This window comes from Triturus cristatus, chromosome 5_1, assembly GCF_964204655.1.
Source record: "Triturus cristatus chromosome 5_1, aTriCri1.1, whole genome shotgun sequence".
Lineage (NCBI taxonomy): Eukaryota > Metazoa > Chordata > Amphibia > Caudata > Salamandridae > Triturus > Triturus cristatus.
Window position 1 is genome coordinate 41,818,248 of NC_140587.1, and position 23,918 is coordinate 41,842,165.

At 50.6% G+C, this 23,918-nt stretch overlaps 1 protein-coding gene across 2 annotated transcripts in view; it reads left to right on the forward strand.

Moving 5' to 3' along the window:
- Positions 1-18,128, forward strand: part of FBXL6 (F-box and leucine rich repeat protein 6) — a 102,847-nt gene extending 84,719 nt beyond the window's left edge. The window contains exons 7-10 of one of the 2 annotated variants that reach the window (XM_085604335.1): positions 4,191-4,304; positions 9,079-9,310; positions 9,769-10,009; positions 15,799-18,128. In XM_085604335.1, coding sequence (XP_085460461.1) covers positions 4,191-4,304; positions 9,079-9,310; positions 9,769-10,009; positions 15,799-15,988 — 777 coding nt within the window. In that variant the 3' untranslated portion in view covers positions 15,989-18,128. The remainder of the gene's footprint in view (positions 1-4,190; positions 4,305-9,078; positions 9,311-9,768; positions 10,010-15,798) is intronic. The other variant, XM_085604334.1, reaches the window with a different exon arrangement.
- Positions 18,129-23,918: the final 5,790 nt, after the last annotated feature.

A 23,918-nucleotide genomic window follows, 5' to 3' on the forward strand; every position in this document is an offset into this window, starting at 1 on the left:
GGGGGGTCAGTGTCCGGATTGGAGACCAACAAGCCTTGGCAACTGCAACCCACACGGTCAGATGCTTTGGTGTGGACCAGCAAGGTCCTGGGGACTCCCCAAGCGAAGGAGAGACAGGACATGTCTGGAGCAACCAGGTAAGCCCACATAAAGTTACAGTTCCCTCCTCAGGGACCCACAGGTCGACAGACCAGGGATCGTGAAGGGACCTCGAGAGGAATCACAAAATACCAGCCCATGGAACACTCGTGGAGTGTAAGCCAGTAATCTTTGGTGGAATCACTGCTCGGGGTCTGGACTACAGGTAGCCCAAAGCACAGCCTCCGGGATCGCCAAAAAGCATATGCTGCTGCAAATGGGCACGGTGTCCAGGGGTTCGGGTTGCACGGTCCCCACGAGTGCTGCGGGTCTCAGGTTTGCTGAGAGCACTATTTGGCCTCGGGGAAGCTTAGGAACCCACCTCCTTTGTTGCAAAATCTTCGGAGTCCGTCAGGAGCTGCGTAGATGCAAACCAGTCAGATGCATTTTAGGTGCCTGCCTTGTAGGGGAGTAACTCCTTTACTCCAAGGGAGATTCTTCGGTCATCCAGCGTAGTGTGGATAGTTGAAGTACTTGGTTTCTATAGCAAAGTTTCGTCCAGGTAAATCTAAAGTCCTGTAGCCAGGGGTTCCTACTTTATACCCAAGGAAGGGTTGGGACAAACTGGGGACCCACCTATGGGAGGGTCAGGATAGAGGGGTGGATACACCCATGTCCTTTGTTCAGTTTCGCGCCAGAGCAACCGGTTTGAGCTGGACTTTGCACAGGGACATCAAATGTGCCCCCAGTGCAGACATCAAAGCACTCTCAGAGTGCACCCACCCAGCCCCAATACCCTAAAGCCTGTCTGGGAGGTGCTCACACCTCCCTGTGACGGGAAACCTATTGTCCAGCCGTCCCCTGCCGGAGTTTCGTCCAGCAGGAGGAGGGCAGACTCGTGTCTGTGGCTGGCAGCATCCATTTTGTGATGCCAGGGTTTGCAAAGCTGCTACCGGGTGTACCGGTGCTGTCATATTTCTCCCTCTAGTAGGGTGTAATCATACCTCCCACACCAGTTACTGCTGTGGAGGTATGATTCTAAGGTGTTTGACACCAAACACAACATGTTTCCATGCAGCCGTTTTAAAGTTAGCATTTACCGCGAGGTTATAATGCACATACGTATATATGGTATGGCTACATCACAACAACCCCGGAATAGGGGTTCCGAAGGCTGCAGAGGGGCTCTGATCATGCATGGGCACCCTCTCACATAAAACCCAGCACCCTGCCTTCAGGATTGATAAGGCCTCCCATAGGGGTGACTGATAGGTTTATATGTGCAGTGATATGGATAGATATAGTGAACCTATATCTATGTAAGGGGTGCATGCACCACCTTACACAGGCTGCTGTAGCAGGCATGTTGTGTCATTTTGAGTGGTCTCCCAGGGGTGGCATAATACATGCTGCAGCCCCTGAGAGGCCTCTTGGGGTACCTATGCTCTAGGTACATAGTATACCATATACTAGGGACATATAAGGGTAACCCAGAATCCAATGCGGAGTGTACCTAAAGTACATAAACAACCAATGTAGGGAGAAAACCGATAAACTGGGGTCCTGATTAGCAGGATCCCAGTTAAACTAAGTCGAAAACCAGCAAAACACGAGGCAAGAAGTGGTGATAACCATGCAGTCCGATTCCACCTTCCTACATGCACCTTGAAAATTCACATGGGTTTTACTTGTACAATCCTACAACGGTTCACATCCTGCCTCACCTACTAAATACTAACTTGTTCCGACACTACCGGATCCTGGAGTTTCTCTTGTACCTGCAGAGTCTCCAAGGGTTCCACCCTGTCGGCCACCATTATGAGCTATTCCATGGAGCGCTTGGGAACCATCCTTGCAGACACCAACATCAAGATATACTGGTATGTGGAGAACATCCACCTTTATCTGAAAATCTCCTCAACCAACAGCATACAGAGACTGAAAGCCTGCCTCAACTGCATTCAATCTGATGTCAACAAACTACCTGATGCTCAACCCCGCGAAGACCGAAAGCCTTCTGTCGCCAACATCGCCATACATTCTCTTATTCAGTCATGCCCCTGTAACGTAAACATAACCGGCTTCACCCCCCAACTGACCGCACAGGCCGGATCCCTTGGATTCACCCTCCATTCGAAGCGCTCACCCAAAGAAAAAAGTGCCAAGAAGACCCCAGCAGCCTGGTTCCAACTGTCTCTCTTGAGTAAAATGAAACCTTATCTCCCAGGAAAAGACTGAAGAACCACAGTTCAAGCTCTGATCCTCTCCCACCTAGATGAGGCAGCGCCCTGCTCACCGGTATCCGAGAGACCACAGCGCTCCCTGACGCGCATCCTGTACGCAGCAGCACAGCTGGCTATGGGACTGAAGAAATCCGTTGAGCTGACCCTTGTGCCAAGGATCTCCACTGGTCCCCTTCGTGCCTTCAACCCTTGAAGGGACTGCGGGGCGTCTAAAGGGAGAGGGATGTGCACCACAGCGGGGTTCGATGATAGAAAGGCCTCCCACCTTTGAAAGGCAGTTTTATGAGTGGGATTGAGAGGGGTTCATGGTTGCTGCTCCAGAGCTTAGGGTCGCTGCACCACAGGATGGCGATGGATTCTTTTCTTTAGGTACTCGGGGGCCAGTGGAGCACCTTCGTGCTGACGAGGCGCGGTCTGTCCCGAAGAGACTGTTGATCAGTCGACCTGCAGCATTCTGCACCATGTGCAACCTATGGATCTTGTTTACAGGAAGACCTGCATAGGGCGCATTACAGTAAAGCTATGAGTTAACAGTGACACCTACCACACTAGCTCTTTGTGTAGGGGAATATTTGGGGCAGTATGGGCTTCAATGTGTAGCGGTGGTGAAAGAAGCTACAAACACACCTGGGTCCCCCGAGTATGAACAGGAGAAAGTAAACCATCTTTACTGCTCTATCAAGGCTGGTGAGATCAGAGGGTTATGGAATGGCTTGTAGGTTGGTGAGCTGAGGGAAGCCCATCTTTATTAACCTTTGACTCGAGCATTAGGTAAGACATTCCTGCTCCACAACCATTGTCTTCTGAATCTCCTCTTCAAAACATTAGTCTCGCTGCTACCCTTCTGTGGCTCTGAAAGGAGCCCGAGAACCAACCACATCTTCAAATGGCACCTTTTCAATCTCTGTAAACACTGCTCCTTCCATCACTAGTGATCTGCCCTGTCCCTTTCAGGCCCCTTACTGTCTCCACTCAGCATCTACTCGGCATCCACCCTCTGGTCTTCTCCCCTACCCATTCCTCGTCCACCCTCCCACCTGCACCCCTGCCTACCATGAGCTCAGCTCCTGTTTCACTCCACCTCTCTCCCCTCCTGATCCCTGTGCCTGTAATCTGTCTCCCTTGGACCTGCACAGAGATCCATTGTCAAAGCTATGTTTGAGCTCCAGCAGTACTAGAAATGGAAATGAACAGTGTAAGAAGGCGCAAAGGCAGATCGCTGGCGGGAAGAGGTGCATAAAGCACTGTGGGCGCCTGGATACCCTATCGGGTGATTAGCCTCGCTTTATAAATCCTGATTGATTGATTGATTTTCTTAAATGTTCTTTCCATACGAAGGGCTCACGCGAGGAAAGGATCACAGGTCACCACTCCGCTGGCCACTTACAAGGAGCATAAAGGCCTTTACTCACCGGAAGAATTCAAGTTAAAACATGTTTTCAGGTTCTCAAGCAAAGCCTCAGGCCGAATTAAATCACATTTTTCTCTGACCTGTGCATTCACATAAACGGTGCAGTGGCTGTTGTCTGTTGATTTTCTTTGTTTACAGCATGCATGCATTGTGCTGGAACCACCTCAGCTGTCTAACACACAGACAGTGCAGTGTTGTAGTAGTAGGATTGTTGCATTATAGAGACTCAGTGTGGCATGAGCTGTGAGCGGTTCCCTGGGTGCACATCTCGTTGTGTGGATGAGATATGGGTTCTGTGCGATGGGTCAAAGTTCCTCTATAGATCTCATAAGCTGTTGTAATCTATCTCTTTGAATATGTTTCCTCCTCACATATTTTCTTCTGAGTTGTTGTGTGGTTGATTTGAGCCTCATGTACTGTGAGATTTTCTCTAAACCCCGCAATGCTTCCTCTTCCAGAGTGGATGCTGCTCTGAGCTGCGGTTCCTGGAAGTGACCACAGAGATCAAGCAAGGAACAGATTACCTGGAGTTCTCCATCGAGGCCCTTCAGGCCGGATGCCCAAAGCTGCAGGTATTACATGTCTGTGAAGCTCTCGCCTCCCCCGGAGAAGGTCTCAACAGGTTTCAGGAACCACTATGTGTGGCACAACAAAGTGTACTGAGGAACATACCATTCTATGTATGACTTGGCATTTACATAGCACCAAGCTGGGAGGAGTGCACTGTTGGGAGGGGCGGTTCATGATTGGGGGTAACCCATTTGGATTTAGACACTTAAAATTGAACAATTAAACTTCCTGTTTTTACACATTTCTGATGTATACTTCTACCTGCAGATTCCTCACCTTTAAAATATCTTCAGGTGCCAGACTAGATCCATAGCAGTGCTGGCACCCACCAGTAGGTGGCACCCTGCAGCTACGTGTTGACTTTGTTCGCCCTGGAAGTGGCAAACAAAGCCCCATATAAGCACTAACTATGCGCGCTGATGTCATTTCCTTTCATTTCACGTCTTGAAAGGTGGGTTCGGAGCTCCACTTCCCTATTTCCTCAATGGCTGATGAGATTTTGTTTTTCTCTAAAACATTCTGCCAATTTGCAAAGGAGCTATGTCCTCTCCAAAAACTTCAGGATTTAAACCATTCCAGGACTGTCACAAACAAATGTCCATGACAAACCCACACAAGGCATGCGTTAGGTGTTTGGGCTTGGGACACGACTCCTAGTCATGTGAGGAATGTGCCCTCATGAATCCAAAGAGGATCCGGGAACGTGAAGTCAAGCAGTTTGTCACCGAACACCCCAAAAAAACTGCGCAGGTCCTGCCCCACTTGTAGTCGAGAGCGCAGACTCCTTCCCACTCTTGAGGACATTGCTGCAACTGGTCCTCATGACGCCTGAAGTCTTGTGATAAGTCCTAATCGAAGTTGAACCGAAGACACAGTAAAGCCAAGTGATGCTCTTCCCCATCCGACCGCATTGTATCTCCAGAGTGGTGGTGAGGGCATCAACGTACTATTCGGCCTCGGTCCCAATCCACAGAGGATTCCACGATTGGTTCCCTTGCACCCCAAGTTCCCCGGGTCAGAAACAATTCCATGCCTTTAGGAAGGCTACACTGCTCATTGTTAGCATGGTTTCTGTTCCATCTTTAGCACCTTTGAACCAACAGGATCCAACGGGACCTCCAGGTGGGTTACCGCCGGCTTGATGCCAACTCTAGGACCTTTCAGAGTCACAGGCCCTACGGACTCGGTCTGTGTGCTGCCAGAGCCGGAATTCCAATTTGCCTCTGCAGCCAATACCCAACCCACTGAGCAATGTTATGTTTTGTCTCTGTGCTGATCCCTACAGGAGGGTCCTAGTATGGAATATGTCTGTGTCATTGTTCAGGGTGGAATGGGAATGTGAGGAATGTTGGTGACTGTCAGAGAAGACCAAGAAGCTGTTGGGAACTGTTTCATGTTGCTCGCTGCCATGTCAATGAAACCACTGTGAGCTATGCTCTGCTTCCTGCCTGATGACCCACGAGTAGAGTGTGACCCACGCCACATTGTTTGCATGAGAAGTGTTTCTGGTAACAATCAATCCCATAAGATGGATCAGGGACAATGAGTGGACACCTGAAGAAGATCGGGAACGACCGGCCCAAGACATCCTAGTGGGTGTGGATTGGGCAGGAGAGTGTAGTACTGGGAACTTTTCAGCATGAGCATCTGTACCCCAGTCAGGCTTCTGCTTCGGTAGTATCTTCTGTTGCAGCAGCACGTCAGGGTTCTGCATCCGCGCCTGCGCAGTTTACACCTCCATGCAAGGAGATTGATTGGCTTCAGTTGACTGCGTTCGTCCTCCCTCCTGAGGTTGGGGATGTTATCCTTGCTGCATGGTCCATGTACGCCAGGTACTGGAACAGATCAGTGGCCTGGTGTGGTGTCCACAACACAGACCCGTTACAAGCCATACAGTTGGATGTCTTCTAGTTTGTTTCATCTTTGGAACATCAATGGCTTGCAGTGGGAACCCTTCAAGGTTATTTGTTGTCCCTTGCGGCCTTTTTGCGTTTGCCGGACCAACCCTGCTTTTTAAAATCACTTTAGGTTTCTAGAAAGTTTATACGATTTTCCCTTCTAAACCGTTTATAATGTCACAATGTGATCTCAACTTAGTCCTGACTTTCCTTGTGTGTACTCCCTTCGAGACGGTGCACAGCTGCTTATTGCATCTTCTGAATCACAATTCTGTGTTCCTTGTGATTCCTTCAGCTCATCACGTGAGTGAACTTCAGGCTCTCTGTGCAGCCACTGTGCGCTGCTTTTCCCTAGACAAACTGATGTTGAGGACCAAGATGGCCTTTTTGTAAAAAGTTGTGACTCCTTTTCCAGTTGGGCAATCAGTTACCCTCCCAGAGTTCCTTGCTCCACTCAAAAGAGGAGCAGAGATTTCATCTGATGGACCCCAAGAGAGTCTTGAGCTTTTACATCAATTGCACCTAAGACCATCCTCTGGACGATCCTCTTTTTGTGGGGTTTTGTCAGGCAAAGAAAGACAAAGCAGTTCAGAAAAGGACACTGTCAAGGTAGATAGTCCTCTACATCAGAATCTGTCTTTTACTGACATTTGTCAGGCTGTGACGTGGGAATCCATACACATGTTCACAAAGCACTACTGCCTTCACAGCCAGGTGGGACGAGAAGGATGGTTTCTACATTTGGTCCACAGACCCTCCACCTGTTTTGGTATCTATTCTCAAAGCGAGTAGTCCGCGGTTTGAAGTATACATCACAAGAAGTTACCTTCAGTAACGCTCTTTCTGGTGGAGCACTGCTTTGTAAAAGTTTACAGATTCAAAAAGTAAGAAATCCGCGGTTAGAAAGAGTATCCACTGGAAAGAGCATTACAGAAGGTAAGTAACTTGTTCTTTAGGCAGACTTAAGTGATTTGCATAGGGTGTGTTTTATGCATGTCTATGCATTCACAAAGAGAACAGGTTGTTTGTTTGAGAGTTCTTCCTTTGTAAACAGCAGCCACATCGTCTGATTGATAATCAGTTGTCTGCTGGGTGTAGTTCATGGGGTCATGTTAGATGTCTAATTGGTGTAAGACCTGAAGTCTGACTCCTCTCCTAGCTCTGTCTGGAAATGGCAATGCAAATGTGTTTATACAGCAGGCCCTCAGCCGAGCACCTTAAAGTGTATGAGAAATGATTGGGGATCTTGTGTATATAAGTGGATATTCGGGTGAGAGGGGGGTTGGGCGGGAGAGAAAATAATTTTATTAGATTTAAGCTGTTGACGCGCGGAGCTGGACCTCTAAATTATGGCGACTGAGGTGTTTCCTAAAGAGATGAGTTTTTAGATTTCTTCTGTCGTAAAGGAGCAATGGGGCGAGCGTGATATATGGTTCGATGCTATTTTAATCCCTCGGTGCAGATCTTGGATCATGGCCCTTTCAGTAGGTTACCTTTTAGACACCTAACTCCCCAGTGTCTCGGCTTCCGGTGTTCTGTTGGCCTTTTGAGATTAGAGTATTATTTACAGAATTAGGTGGTCCTGAGAAGCAGTGATGCTTGTGTTTGTGTCCTCTGCCCTGGAAACCCCATTCTGTCTGGGATTTGAGTCTGATAAGAAATACTTTGGCATTTCTAATCAACTGATGACGTAGCATGCTGCCTTCTTGACAGCAGGATTAAGGAGCCCCTGACTCTTGGCTGAATAAAATACTAATGTCTATAAGAATAGGCTATATTTCTTCTCATAAACCTGTACATATATGTCCATACAGACACATTTTCTTGCCTGACATATTGTACACTTTTCATTTAAACTAGGCAGTGTGTCTCTTATTCATTGCCAGCATTTACTCTTGAGTTGGAGCGGCCTCTCTTCAGCTCGAGTGTTCGCAGGGTTACACAATTTTAAAAGTATAAAACTAAGTCTGTGTTTTTCAAACCTGCTGAAAAGGAGCTCAGGGCCCCTCGCCAGTTCAGTTTTCAAATGTGTTCTTAAATGCCAAATCCTTCTGGAATCAGGCACCCGAGTCCTGCAGCTGTGAACTGTCCTGCAGAGTAGCTGTCTCAGGTGTCCCCCTCTATTGCTGCTAATGTTGTGTATTAAGCTGATCACCCGCTTGACCAGACTATATCTATCCGTGTTTTAGTGAGATAGATGCTGGACATCATACATTGGAATTGTACCATCGATTACAAGTGAAGCATCTGGGATGGAAGGAAAGCCACCTCAACTCTTTCCCTCCTTTTATGTGAAGGAAAGGAAAGCCGGCCAGGTTTGTGGGTGATCCAGGCTGAGTTGTGCATAAGTAATTGTGTTGCTTAGCTTCATGTTTGGTAGGATTTAGAATGTATTGATTCAATTGTACAATGTGAGGAGCACAGTTGGTGGAAGGATGCTCAGGAGTTAGCAGTGACTACCACTGCTCCTCAGCCACAATAAACACTTTCTGCTAGTTGGAGTGAAGAGTGTTTACTTTGTAACAGTACGATCTGGCTAGTGCATCGTAGCTATGTGACTGAAGGCTTCTTCCAGACTCAGAGCACAAGTTCCCACTCTGTGTAACGTGTACTGCTCTGCGTGGCTTCGTGTTACCAGGTGTGCATCAGGGCACACAGAACAATCCATACAGAGCGGAGCTAATTGTTGTGTGTGGCTGATAAAAAATATCAATCTTGTATTTGTAAAACAGCAAACAGGGCTGTAGAAATGTGTGAGGAGTGTCTGAAGCTGCCAAAGACTCAATTCCCGTAATGCAGCAGTTGTGTTTATGCCTGTTTCAGCCCATACAGTAATGTAACCGATATCTCTTTTGGGGGGTTGCTACCTTCCCTTTAGGTGCTGCACTTGCTGAATGTGATCTGGTCGCCCAGATCGCGTCCCCGTAACATCCCTAGTGACTTGGGTTTCCCAGAGCTGGAGGAGCTGTCTCTCGCCACCTCCTCCTTCTCCTTTGTTGGGGATGACGAGTGCCTGAGAATATTGCAGACGTCCACCAAGCTGCGTGTGTTAGATCTACGCGGGTGTTATCGAGTGACTCCAAACAGCCTCCAACAACTGCCTTGTCCAGGTAAGAGGGCTCAACAAATCCCAAAACTGGTATATAGAGCACAAAGTTAAGCAGCGGGGCTAGTTCCCGGACTGTAGCGAAAATATCAGCTCTTGCTCAAGCTTTGGTTTGCTGAGAGCAAAATGTTAGATTTATATTCCCTTTGTATGTCTCATCAGGCCTCCCAACCTTCTATGTCAACCTCCATTGCAAACAACTCCCCACATTACAATAGGGATTACTATTTAAGAAAAAATTCCCCGTTCGCTGAGCCTTTTCTTCTTAGGCAGCCCTTGGATGGAGTATACTACCTATATACATCATACCACAGATGTTTCAAAGTTTCAATTGCTGGGTCATAATGTAATACGCACTATTGTCATGGTTTATTCGTATGCACTGGACAAGTAAAGAAGCCCACAGACAAATATTGTGGTATACAAGATTTATAATGTATTGTAATGTTGCTTATTCCTCAGATCTGGAGAACTTGTACATGGGCTTGTACTGCAGTCCTAACAATGTGGGCTTGGCCAAGGAGGGAAGCCACCTCATCACCAGGAAGTGGCCTCACAGTCTGCGTGAATTGGACCTGATGGGCCAGGGCTTCTCCGAGAAGGACCTGGAGCTGGCCATTGCCACCTTGGCAAGTGATGGCAATATTCCGGTGCTCCGCTCCCTCAACTTGGCAAGCACAAAGGTCACCTTGAAATCCGTCCGGTACGTCTTCACCACCGCTTGAAACCGAAATATGGATCAGGATGGAGGAATCGGGTGGCTGGAATTGTGTGATCAGACAGGGGAGGATACAAGTGCGAATCAACAAAGTTGAGCAGGAATATACAGACTTTGACCAAGATGAAAATTAATGTGATGGGTGTGAGATTAACTGCAGAATTTGCTCCCGCTGCTGTGCAGATCTGTCAACAAGAAGGTGTTTGCTATGGCGAATCCCATCCTCGTCGCCAATTTATGTTATGGTGAATGGATGATCAGACAAGTAGGACTTGTGCCACAAATGCGTTTATTCTGTAACTATAGTACAGTCGTAACAGAGCCATCGCTGTCGTCTCATCCGGACGCGCTCCAACTGACATTTAGTGGACTGCGCCAAAGACCAGGGTTTTTGTAAAGCGCTGCAAACCATGGTGCACTAACCTCAGAGAGCTTTGGATGAGAAGTATAGAAGTGGGAATAGCGGACATCTTTTTGAGTGATAGTGTCAAATTGGAATCCATTAATCATTTACGCTGATAGGATGGTCAGAGAGGCTTGGTGAAGAGCCAAAGGGTCAGGAATGAGAAGTACTTATGGGACGGAGATCAAACTAGGCATCGAGTAAGAGAGGCTGAGAGTTCTCTCTTGAAACTAGATGCTGGCATAGTGAGGGCTAGCTTATGTCCGCTTGAAGAGATGGGTTTCTAGTGGACTGCTGAGCTTGAGGAAATCACACTCCTGTCATAGGCTCAGAGATTGAGCTCACAGGGACGAGCCTTGCACGTGAAGTGGCCTTCAGGTCGGCCGGCTGAGTAGTACTTGTGATTTGAACACTGTAGGCATCAGGGCCCATAGGACAGATAGGGCGCACTGTCCTTGCTTGCGCCCTGGCACACCTTTAAACAGCCTATAGGTGCCGCTTGGCATCAGGGCCCATAGTACAGATAGGGCGCACTGTCCTTGCTCGCGCCGTGGCGCACCTTTAAACAGCATGTAGGTGCCACTTGGCTGTTTTTTTAATATTTGCTTCTGCTTGTAATGATATGTGGGCTGGTTAAAAAATCATTCAACATCAGTCAGGTTTGGAACTCAAAGCCATGCTCAGATTGACCTGAGTGCATTAGAACTTAAAATTAATGTTCACCAAGATGTTTTTTTTCTGATAACTGGAGCTCACACTTGGACTCCCTTCGGAAGAGTAGAGAGAGGGCCTTGCTAAATCCAATAGAATTATCATATAAAAATAAAGTGGCAGAAAACTACATCTCATACATTAAAAAGTATAAATTTACCTGCTGGGATGGTCTGTTCTAGTTCACTATAACCCGGTCATGAGCAGAGCTCTCATTAGGCCCTGTGTGGAAGTGTCGTCAGGGATGGTAATGATCCCCAAGTACCATCAGATATAGTAGTGCCTCCAGATGGGTATCAGGGTCCAGGCACTATGTGAACATGTTTACACCGCTCTTATTACTGGTGGGATTCCATAGTTTGTCCACGCCGTATCACCCCGGGCAAAGGAGGTCAAAACAGCCCAGTTATATGTGCTCTCACAGGTGTCGTGCTTAGCAGTCAGAACATAAGGATATCTCTTACATACGGGGACCCATGGCATCTCTGCTATTCATCAAAGTCCTTGTGGCTCACTGTCACACAGGAGGTATTGTAGCAGTTCTTGTTCTCCATCACCAGCGACAGGGACAGCAAGTGTCGTACATGCTCTCTGGGGTGGTGGACAATAATACGCTCTGTGGAATCCTGAGAGTTGATGTGTGTCATCCCTTGCAGGCCCCTAATGAGTTCCTTTAATTGGGAGCTCGCCTGGTGCCCTACCGCCCACGTAGCACTACTCACAGTCTAACCAGAGTGCATTGTGTCTACATTCCTGTGACTTCTAATACTTTTCTGTGGCTTCACACTTCATGAAGCTTTGCTGGGACCAGGATGGCCCCATGGAATCTGCCCTCTGGTGGTTCAAACTTGGTGAGTTCCAGACCCTGCAGCCCTTGAGCCCTGGAGGGTCCTGTCTGCCCTACTCGAGGGGTCCTGTGTGTCTTAGGGGCTCTGTCTGTGAACCGTACAGCATCTCATCCTTGGAACCCCAACGTAGATGGAGCGGAGTATTTCGTGTGTGAAGCACAGTGAGATGGCTTTGACCGCCGCGTTTAACAGCTTCATGGATTTTAATTGGGGGTTTAGATTGGTGCATCTCGGACTACTGTGTGTGGGGAGGGATCAGGGGTTTGAAAAGCTAGAGATTACTCTACCGTAATGGGAGGAGGCGGGTGGACAGGAGGCATGGCCCGCCGTCTCTGCGGCGCAGTTTGTAGCTTGTGTGTCAGCCGTTCACTCTGCCGCCAAACGCGGAGAGACATCAGCAAATCCATATTACAGAGCACGTGGAAACGAATGACGAGACGTACAATAACAGTGTGCTGATGGAGTCTACGGTGTGGCATGGTGGGCTACCGTACATTCTTGTACTTATCGCCAACATTTCACTTTTTGAATCAAGCGTGTACCAGTGCTGCTGCTGATAACACTCCTCGCAGCTACAGTTAGTAATATTACTACTCCTGCTGTTTCCAGTATTACGTCTCCTGCTACTTCGAATACTACTTGTACTATTCATATTAATACAGCTACTATCAATAATATTACTACTACTCCTGCCTTTTCTAATATTACTCCTGCTGCTTCTAGTACTACCTGTGCTATGTATAATACTACTGCTGCTATTAGTAGTACTCCTGCTATTTTCAGTGTTACGCCTCCTACTACTTCGAATCGTGCTTGCACTATTCATAATACTACTGCTCCTACTCCAGAATGTACTGCTGCTCGTACAATACCTGCTACTCTCATCTCTCCTACTTATACAACTACTAAAAACCCTGCTATTTCTTCTAGTAGTCTTACTACCCTTACCACTATCCTTTTTTATTAATTTATTGATTTTAAATACAAAATAACATTACAATTCATTAACTTCTTCCATCCCCCTCTCCTACCCCCTAAACAAGGATAGAGATGTGAGTCACACCATGTGCAAATAAATATAAATCCACGTACAACATTGGATCCCTTAAACAACATGATTGGTACTATTGCACCGAATTACAGCAAAATAGCATCACAGACATGTCTAAAGAGTATTAATCAACTGTATCCTCCACATCTTGTCTTACCAATATTCTTACTAATATCTCTGCTCATAATACTCCTCCTCTTCCTCCTTCTACTATTACTAGAATCTGGTATAGAGAGCACGCTTGAAGAAATGTCCAGCTGTGTCCCGGAGAGCTCGCCACCGTAGGGAGAATAGGTAGAATTGGATGGTTTCTGGAACTGGTGTAGAACTCTGGTCTTTTCTGGCTAGCTCATGTGAGACTGCTCCACTGCTTAGGGTTTAGACTAGAAAGGCTGACTTTTCTGCGTCTTTGAAGTTCCTTTAGCTTGAAGAAACTCAAGGGGGCTAGCACAGAGGTTTGAGGGCTGTATTAAGAGCTACCCTACCTTTAATAAAGACCACACAGTGAATGGCTCTGAGCGCTACAATGCCCCTTACCTTTGATTCGGGGGCGAACCAATGAAGGGCTCCCTACAGGCACGTCATGAACGCCCCCACCCCCCCTCCCCTCAGCAGCTTAAGCGGGAGGTGCGTATCATTGGACAGTTCTGTGTGATATGAAACATTTATGTGTTTAACGCTCGTTTGACTTTTGTCAAAGACTGGTCTGCAAAGGTCATAAATAGATCTCTTTCAGTGAAAGGAAATTAGGGAAGGAGGGTTGGAGAGAAGGAGAGATGTTGATAAAAGTGGAGAGAGGAGGGATGAATGTGGAGATGGATGGATGGAGAGGAGGATGGAGGGATGGATGTAGATAAGTATGGAGAGAAGGAATATTGGGAGAAGGATGGATGAAGGGAGAGGGAGGTGACTGGGTCGGTGGAGGGAAGGGTGGATGATGGATAAATTGAGAAAATAATGGATCGATGTAGAGAAAAAAGTGATTGTTGAAAGGAAAGAAGGCGTGTAAGAAAGGATGAAAATGAAGGGGGAAAAGAGAAGGATAGAGAAATGGTGGGAATGGATAGAAGGAAAAGGTCATATGACTGAAAAAAGGATGGCAAGTAGGAAGAAAATGTACGACTTTTAGAATTCCTGTGGGAGTAATTTCCTGGACAACATCAGGCTTGTTTACCTCACTCGCTCACTCAGAGCTATTTGGGACATGATTCAAAACTGATATACTGGGGTGAAAACTAAACATTTAAAGGGCCCGTGTGTCATTTACGCACATATTAAAGCGGAAGCCGCAAGACCAGATACCAGTAATACAGAGACTGACATATACAATTGGGATGCATCTTAGTGTCCATGTGAAAGCCAGGATAGGGCATCTTGTTGTCCTTGTGAAGGCCAGGGCTGGGCATGGCGAGGTAAGTCAACCGCCCTGTGGGGTCCGATGGCTTCCAATAGTTAGAGCAGGCAGCAGTCTCATCCTGCTGGACAAGCTTGTGACAAGGGCCCTGTGCACATGGCTAAATGTGACACCTGGTGGAAGTGGCTGGTCCCCCTAGCAAGGGAGCAACCCTTCTAGATTCCTATTCTCAGAGAGGTAAACCTGGAAACGGAAACTCTAGGGGCAGCCCTCCCCCTTTATCTCAATTTAGAGGAGCCCCCAGGCAAGAGAAGAAGAAAAAGGGGAGTGGAATATTTCACTGGTCCTTCTGTGCTTTGAACCTAATTCTTTCTAACCAGGGGAAAGGCCATCTGTGGTTGGAGGGTTTGTTTTGAGTGCAGTACGCCTGCACTGACAGGTCCGACCACACCGGGGATGATTGGGCCTGGATTGAATGTGTAAGAGTGCTGCTTCCAATGGCCTGATGCTGGATACAGATACGCTTACAGCAGGTCTGTTGAGGGGGCAGCTGATGCTTCTCTCTCAATAAGCGGGTAACTTGTTTTAACTTCTTGCATTGAGCTGTATCCTATGCCAAAAATATTAAACCCACCCATGAAGTTACTCGAGTAAGTCACTGGGCGCTAACGCTGGAGCTTTCTCCTGAAACGTCAGGGACATTTCCTTATCCTCCTGACCTATCACATGTAATGAGAAATGATCTGCTGTCATTTACTGATTTACTCTGCTGTCTATGTGAGGGTTTTGTACATGATCAGCATCGTTTTTCTAAATAACTTATTTTTCCTTTCATAATTATGAATTTCTTATAATTGTGCTTGTTTTGAATTTGAGCCACTCGGAAGATGCTTTGGAAAACAACCCTGGTGCATTTCAGATGATCTAGGATAATTCTTGTGGCTTGGCTTAGATCAACTGCGCCTTGGTGATGAGTTTCCTGCTCATTCCCAAGTTAAGAGTTTGCTGTAGTTCAGACTGGCGGGGAGGGATGGTTGGAGGGAGTCTGTGTTACCACTGAGTTTTTCTTTTGAGGGTAAGGAAGAGAAGGCAGTGTCATTTTTCCAATCTGGGTACCTCTAGTTTATTGTTGGACTAAGTAGATTCTGTATATAGGAAGAGAAGCTTCGTCATCTGTGTTGCCAAACTGAGATCAAATGTCACTTTAAGTCCTTGTTCCTTTCTTGATCTAGGTTAGTTCGGCTTAATTTGGTGAGAGAATGGGTCTGGCCCCAAGTCTAGAGCATCCCTCACTGGAATGCCACTTCTTTTTAAAGTTGATCCATTCCCCAGCACCAAGAGAGGAATAAGTATGTATACACTGTAGGGTCCTGCTGGCACTGACCTTCTCTCCTCTCTTTTCTCTAGAGATGTCATCCTTTCCTGCCCACTTCTTACTTATCTGAACTTGACCTCATGCCGCTGCCTTCCACGTGGGATGAAAAGGGCCTACGGTGGACAGCTGGACATCCAGCAGTGCCTGCAGAAGCTGGTGTGTGGGGAAGAGGAACCCGAAGAGATGCATAAGACAAAAAGAGGTGCCACCAGGACACGCTGAGCCACTACCCAGAGTATGACTTGTATTGGTATTAGTCCACCTCACCTTTCCTGTCGAAGGTGGGCGACGTCCTCTCAAACGGCAGTCATGCCAACAGTGGAATGGAGACTCCTGCCACAGAGCGCATGACGGCCACAGTGCAAACGTGCATGGTCCGGTCCATCCTGTTGGGCACTTGGAGGGGCAGTGGGACGTGTTCTGCTTACACGCATGAGCATGAGTTGGGGCTCTGAGAAGCAGTTTTTACTCAACCTGTGGAGTACCATCCTCTTGCTGTAAAACTCCTGTAAATGCTAAGACATTGGTACAAGCCACTTCCTGAGTACTGATTGAATGTCTAACAAGCATACAGTTTTCAGGGATTCAACTCTCCCAGTGTCAGACTCTGGCTCGTTTTGTTCTGCCTTCCTTTAGGCAAAATGTGGTAACGTGCCTGTTTACAGTTCAGATTCTCTGGACACATACAGGTAGCTACACAGTTTTTAGGAGCTGTTGAGGAAAGTCTTATTGTTTAACTAGAGATTCTGCATCTGATGCTGGATGTGACGCATGTGACTGAGAGCGGGGAGTCTGAGACATGATCCTTCAGCAACCCGCTGCCATCGAGACCAGAATGTAAACCCGAAAAGAATTAAGAACAGCCTATTAGTGTCCATATACTTCAGCTTGTTTTGTCATAGAAGGGGGCTGGCGAGTCTGTTTCTTAAGCTCCATATCCCTGTATGCCAGAGTGCAGTTTTCACTGATTGGTTGTCTGTGGTATCGTCTCATCTTCCTCTGGACATGCTTTGCCAACTTGTCTTCTTTAATTATAGTCTTAAAGTTCGTAACATTTAAGCTTCTGTTTTATCCACCCCTGTTTGATGCTGCCTCAACCTCGCGACAGGAAGACTCACATCTGCAGTCTGCATCTGGTGTCTGATGCGTTGTGACAGGTAGTCCCACATCTGCGGTTCACATCTGGTGTCTGATGTTTTGAGACAGTACCTAGAGACAGTAAGGGGTACGTCCAACCTAGAGGCAGGAAGGGTCATTTCTGACCTAGAGACAGGAAGGGTCATTTCTGGCCTAGAGACAGGGAGTCCCACTTCCAATCTGGAGACATGAAGGGTCACCTCTGTCATAGAGACAAAGTCTCACTTCTCACCTAGAATCAGGAAGAGTCACCTCTGGCCTACAGACAGAAAGTCCCACCTCCAACCTAGAGACAGGAAGGGTCACCTCTGGCCTAGAGACAGGGAGTCCCACCTCCAACCTAGAGACAGGAAGGGGTACCCCCAACCTATAGGCAGGAAGGGTCACCTCTGGCCTAGAGACAAGAAGTGCCACCTCTGGCCTAGAGAAAGGGAGTCCAACCTCTGTCCTAGAGACAGGAAGCGTCACCTCTGGCCTAGAGACAGTGAGTCCCAAATCCAGCCTAGAGATAGGAAGGGTCACTCTGGCCTAGATACCAGAAATGTCACCTCTGGCCTAGAGACAGGAAAGGCCACCTTTGGCCTAGAGGCAGGAAGTCCCACCTCCAGCCCAGAGAAAGAAAGTGTTGCCTCTGGCCTAGAGACAGTGAGTCCCACCTCCAGCCTAGAAACAGGGGGGGCTGCCTCTGACTTAGAAACATGAAGCGCCACCTCCATCCTAGAGACAGGCAGTCCCACCTCCGGCCTAGAGACAGGCAGTCCCACCTCCATCCTAGAGACAGGAAGTGCCACCTCTGGCCTAGAGACAGGCAGTCTCACCACCAGCCCAGAGACAGGGAGTGTCGCCTCTGGCATAGAGACAGGGGGGCTGACTCTATCCTAGAGACAGGAAGGATCACCTCTGGCCTAGAGACAGGAAGTGTTGCCTCTGGCCTAGAGACAGGAAAGGCCACCTCTGGCCTGGAGGCAGGAAGTGTCTCCTCTGGCCTAGAGACAGTGAGTCCCACCTCCAGCCTAGAAACAGGGGGGCTGCCTCTGACCTGGAGACAGGAAGCACCACCTCTGGCCTAGAGACAGGCAGTCCCATCTTCAGCCTAGAGACAGGCAGTCCCACCTCCAGCCTAGAGAAGGCAAGTGCTGCCTCTGGCCTAGAGCTAGACAGTGTCACCTCCAGCCTAGAGACTGGGAGTGTTGCCTCTGGCATAGAGATGGGGGACTGCCTCTGGCCTAGAGACAGGAAGTGTCACCTCTGGCCTAGAGACAGGAAGGGTTATCTCCAGCCTAGAGAGAGGAAGTGTCGCCTCTGGCCTAGAGACTGGAAAGGTCACCTCTGGCCTAGAGACAGGAAGTGTCGCCTCTGGCCTAGAGACAGGAAAGGCCACCTTTGGCCTAGAGGCAGGCAGTCTCACCTCCAGCCCAGAGACAGGAAGTGTTGCCTCTGGCCTAGAGACAGTGAGTCCCACCTCCAGCCTAGAAACAGGGGGGGCTGCCTCCGACCTAGAAACAGGAAGCACCACCTCTGGCCTAGAGACAGGCAGTCCCACCTCCAGCCTAGAGACAGGCAGTCCCACCTCCAGCCTAGAGACAGGCAGTCCCACCTCCAGCCTAGAGACAGGCAGTCCCACCTCCGGCCTAGAGACAGGCAGTCCCACCTCCGGCCTAGAGACAGGCAGTCCCGCCTCCGGCCTAGAGACAGGCAGTCCCACCTCTGGCCTAGAGACAGGCAGTCCCACCTCTGGCATAGAGACAGGCAGGGTCACCTCTGGCCTAGAGACAGGAAGTGTTGCCTCTGGCCTAGAGGTAGGAAGTGTCGCCTCAGGCCTAGAGACAGTGAGTCCCACCTCCAGCCTAGAAATGGGGGGGCTGCCTCTGACCTAGAGACAGGCAGTCCCTCCTCCAGCCTAGAGACAGGGAGTGTTGCCTCACTCCTAGAAACAGGAAGTGTCACCTCTGGCCTAGAGACTGGAAGGGTCACCCCTGGCCTAGAGACAGAAAGTGTCGCCTCTGGCCTAGAGACAGAAAGTGTCACCTCTGGCCTAGAGGCATGAAAGGCCACCTCTGGCCTGGAGGCAGGAAGTGTTGCCTCTGGCCTAGAGAAAGGGAGTCCAACCTCTGTCCTAGAGACAGGAAGCGTCACCTCTGGCCTAGAGACAGTGAGTCCCAAATCCAGCCTAGAGATAGGAAGGGTCACTCTGGCCTAGATACCAGAAAGGTCACCTCTGGCCTAGAGACAGGAAAGCCCACCTTTGGCCTAGAGGCAGGAAGTCCCACCTCCAGCCCAGAGAAAGAAAGTGTTGCCTCTGGCCTAGAGACAGAGAGTCCCACCTCCAGCCTAGAAACAGGGGGGGCTGCCTCTGACTTAGAAACATGAAGCGCCACCTCCATCCTAGAGACAGGCAGTCCCACCTCCGGCCTAGAGACAGGCAGTCCCACCTCCATCCTAGAGACAGGAAGTGCCACCTCTGGCCTAGAGACAGGCAGTCTCACCACCAGCCCAGAGACAGGGAGTGTCGCCTCTGGTATAGAGACAGGGGGGCTGACTCTATCCTAGAGACAGGAAGGATCACCTCTGGCCTAGAGACAGGAAGTGCTGCCTCTGGCCTAGAGCTAGACAGTGTCACCTCCAGCCTAGAGACTGGGAGTGTTGCCTCTGGCATAGAGACGGGGGGCTGCCTCTGGCCTAGAGACAGGAAGTGTCACCTCTGGCCTAGAGACAGGAAGGGTTATCTCCAGCCTAGAGAGAGGAAGTGTCGCCTCTGGCCTAGAGACTGGAAAGGTCACCTCTGGCCTAGAGACAGGAAGGGCCACTCTGGCCTAGAGACTGGAAAGGTCACCTCTGGCCTAGAGACAGGAAGTGTCGCCTCTGGCCTAGAGACAGGAAAGGCCACCTTTGGCCTAGAGGCAGGCAGTCCCACCTCCAGCCCAGAGACAGGAAGTGTTGCCTCTGGCCTAGAGACAGTGAGTCCCACCTCCAGCCTAGAAACAGGGGGGGCTGCCTCTGACCTAGAGACAGGAAGCACCACCTCCGGCATAGAGACAGGCAGTCCCACCTCCAGCCTAGAGACAGGCAGTCCCACCTCCAGCCTAGAGACAGGCAGTCCCACCTCCGGCCTAGAGACAGGCAGTCCCACCTCCGGCCTAGAGACAGGCAGTCCCACCTCCGGCCTAGAGACAGGCAGTCCCACCTCCGGCCTAGAGACAGGCAGTCCCACCTCCGGCCTAGAGACAGGCAGGGTCACCTCTGGCCTAGAGACAGGAAGTGTCGCCTCTGGCCTAGAGGTAGGAAGTGTCGCCTCAGGCCTAGAGACAGTGAGTCCCACCTCCAGCCTAGAAACGGGGGGGCTGCCTCTGACCTAGAGACAGGAAGCACCACATCTGGCCTAGAGACAGGCAGTCCCTCCTCCAGCCTAGAGACAGGGAGTGTTGCCTCTGTCCTAGAAACAGGAAGTGTCACCTCTGGCGTAGAGACTGGAAGGGTCACCCCTGGCCTAGAGACAGAAAGTGTCGCCTCTGGCCTAGAGACAGAAAGTGTCGCCTCTGGAATAGAGGCATGAAAGGCCACCTCTGGCCTGGAGGCAGAAAGTGTCGCCTCTGGCCTGGAGGCAGAAAGTGTCGCCTCTGGCCTAGAGACAGAAAGTGTCGCCTCTGGCCTAGAGACATGAAAGGCCACCTCTGGCCTGGAAGTGTCGCCTCTGGCCTAGAGACATGAAAGGCCACCTTCGGCCTCGAGCCAGGAAGTGTCGCGTCTGGCCTAGAGACAGGAAATGCCACCTTTGGCCTAGAGGCAGGCAGTCCCACCTCCAGTTCAGAGACAGGAAGTGTTGCCTCTGGCCTAGAGACAGTGAGTCCCACCTCCAGCCTAGAAACATTGGGGGCTGCCTCTGACCTAGAAACAGGAAGCGCCACCTCCGGCCTAGAGACAGGCTGTCCCACCTCCATCTTAGAGACAGGCCATCCCACCTCCGGCCTAGAGACAGGCCGTCCCACCTCCGGCCTAGAGACAGGCCGTCCCACCTCCGGCCTAGATACATGAAGTGCCACCTCTGGCCTAGAGACAGGGAGTGTCGCCTCTGGCATAGAGACAGGGGGGCTGCCTCTATCCTAGAGACAGGAAGGGTCACCTCTGGCCTAGAGACCGGAAGTGTCGCCTCTGGCCTAGAGGCAGGAAGTGTTGCCTCTGGCCTAGAGACAGAAAGTGTCGCCTCTGGCCTAGAGACATGAAAGGCCACCTCCGGCCTGAAGCCAGAAAGTGTCGCCTCTGGCCTAGAGACAGGAAATGCCACCTTTGGCCTAGAGGCAGGCAGTCCCACCTCCAGTCCAGAGACAGGAAGTGTTGCCTCTGGCCTAGAGACAGTGAGTCCCACCTCCAGCCTAGAAACATTGGGGGCTGCCTCTGACCTAGAAACAGGAAGCGCCACCTCCGGCCTAGAGACAGGCTGTCCCACCTCCATCTTAGAGACAGGCCATCCCACCTCCGGCCTAGAGACAGGCCGTCCCATCTCCGGCCTAGAGACATGAAGTGCCACCTCTGGCCTAGAGACAGGGAGTGTCGCCTCTGGCATAGAGACAGGGGGGCTGCCTCTATCCTAGAGACAGGAAGGGTCGCCTCTGGCCTAGAGACAGGAAGTGTCGCCTCTGGCCTAGAGGCAGGAAGTGTCGCCTCTGGCCTAGAGAAAGTGAGTCCCACCTCCAGCCTAGAAACAGGGGGGGCTGCCTCTGACCTAGAGACAGGAAGCATCACCTCTGGCGTAGAGACAGGCAATCTCACCTCCAGCCTAGAGACGGAAAGTGTTGCCTCTGGCCTAGAGATAGGCAGTCTCACCTCCAGTCTAGAGACAGGGAGTGTTGCCTCTGGCATAGAGACATTGAGTCCCACCTCCACCCTAGAGACAGGAAGTGTCACTCTGGCCTAGAGACTGGAAAGGTCACCTCTGGCCTAGAGACAGGAAGTGCTGCCTCTGGCCTAGAGACAGGAAAGACCACCTTTGGCCTAGAAGCAGGCAGTCCCACCTCCAGCCTAGAGACAGGCAGTCCCACCTCCGGCCTAGAGACAGGCAGTCCCACCTCTGGCCTAGAGACAGGCAGTCCTACCTCTGGCCTAGAGACAGGCAGTCCCACCTCTGGCCTAGAGACAGGCAGGGTCACCTCTGGCCTAGAGACAGGAAGTGTCGCCTCTGGCCTAGAGGTAGGAAGTGTCGCCTCCGGCCTAGAGACAGTGAGTCCCACCTCCAGCCTAGAAACGGGGGGGCTGCCTCTGACCTAGAGACGGGAAGCACCACATCTGGCCTAGAGACAGGCAGTCCCTCCTCCAGCCTAGAGACAGGGAGTGTTGCCTCTGTCCTCGAAACAGGAAGTGTCACCTCTGGCCTAGAGACTGGAGGGGTCACCCCTGGCCTAGAGACAGAAAGTGTCGCCTCTGGCCTAGAGACTTGAAAGGCCACCTCTGGCCTGGAGGCAGAAAGTGTCGCCTCTGGCCTAGAGACAGAAAGTGTTGCCTCTGGCCTAGAGACATGAAAGGCCACCTCTGGCCTGGAGGCAGGATACGCAGCCCCACCTCCAGCCTAGAGACAGGAAGTGCCACTTCTGGCCTATAGACAGGCAGTCTCACCACCAGCCTAGAGACGGGGAGTGTCACCTCTGGCATAAAGACAGGGGGGCTGACCCTATCCTAGAGACAGGAAGGGTCACCTCTGGCCTAGAGACAGGAAGTGTCGCCTCTGGCCTAGAGACAGGAAGGGTCGCCTCTGGCCTAGAGAAAGTGAGTCCCACATCCAGCCTAGAGACAGGCTGTCCCACCTCTGGCCTAGAGACAGGCTGTCCCACCTCCGACCTAGAGACAGGCTATCCCACCTGCAGCCTGGAGACAGGAAGGGTCACCTCCTGCCTAGAGACAGGAAGTGTCGCCTCTGGCCTAGAGGTAGGAAGTGTCGCCTCTGGCCTAGAGACAGTGAGTCCCACCTCCAGCCTAGATATAGGGGGGGGCTGCCTCTGACCTAGAGACGGAAAGCACCACATCTGACCTAGAGACAGGCAGTCCCTCCTCCAGCCTAGAGACAGGGAGTGTTGCCTCTGTCCTAGAGACAGGAAGTGTCACCTCTGGCCTAGAGACTGGAAGGGTCACCCCTGGCCTAGAGACCGGAAGTGTCGCCTCTGGCCTAGAGACAGAAAGTGTCGCCTCTGGCCTAGAGACATGAAAGGCCACCTCCGGCCTGGAGCCAGGAAGTGTCGCCTCTGGCCTAGAGACAGGAAATGCCACCTTTGGCCAAGAGGCAGGCAGTCCCACCTCCAGCCCAGAGACAGGAAGTGTTGCCTCTGGCCTAGAGACAGTGAGTCCCACCTCCAGCATAGAAACAGTGGTGGCTGCCTCTGACCTAGAGACGGGAAGCACCACATCTGACCTAGAGACAGGCAGTCCCTCCTCCAGCCTAGAGACAGGGAGTGTTGCCTCTGTCCTAGAGACAGGAAGTGTCACCTCTGGCCTAGAGACTGGAAGGGTCACCCCTGGCCTAGAGACCGGAAGTGTTGCCTCTGGCCTAAAGACAGAAAGTGTCACCTCTGGCCTAGAGACAGAAAGTGTCGCCTCTGGCCTAGAGCCATGAAAGGCCACCTCCGGCCTGGAGGCAGGAAGTGTCGCCTCTGGCCTAGAGACAGAAAGTGTCACCTCTGGCCTAGAGACATGAAAGGCCACCTCCGGCCTGGAGCCAGGAAGTGTCGCCTCTGGCCTAGAGACAGGAAATGCCACCTTTGGCCTAGAGGCAGGCAGTCTCACCTCCAGCGTAGAGACTGGAAGTGCTGCCTCTGGCCTACAGATAGGCAGTCTCACCTCCAGCCTAGAGACAGGGAGTGTTGCCTCTGGCATAGAGACAGGGGGACTGCCTCTGTCCTAGAGACAGGAAGTGTCACCTCTGGCCTAGAGACAGGAAGGGTCACCCCTGGCCTAGAGACGGGAAGTGCTGCCTCTGGCTTAGAGATAGGCAGTCTCACCTCCAGCCTAGAGACAGGGAGTGCTGCCTCTG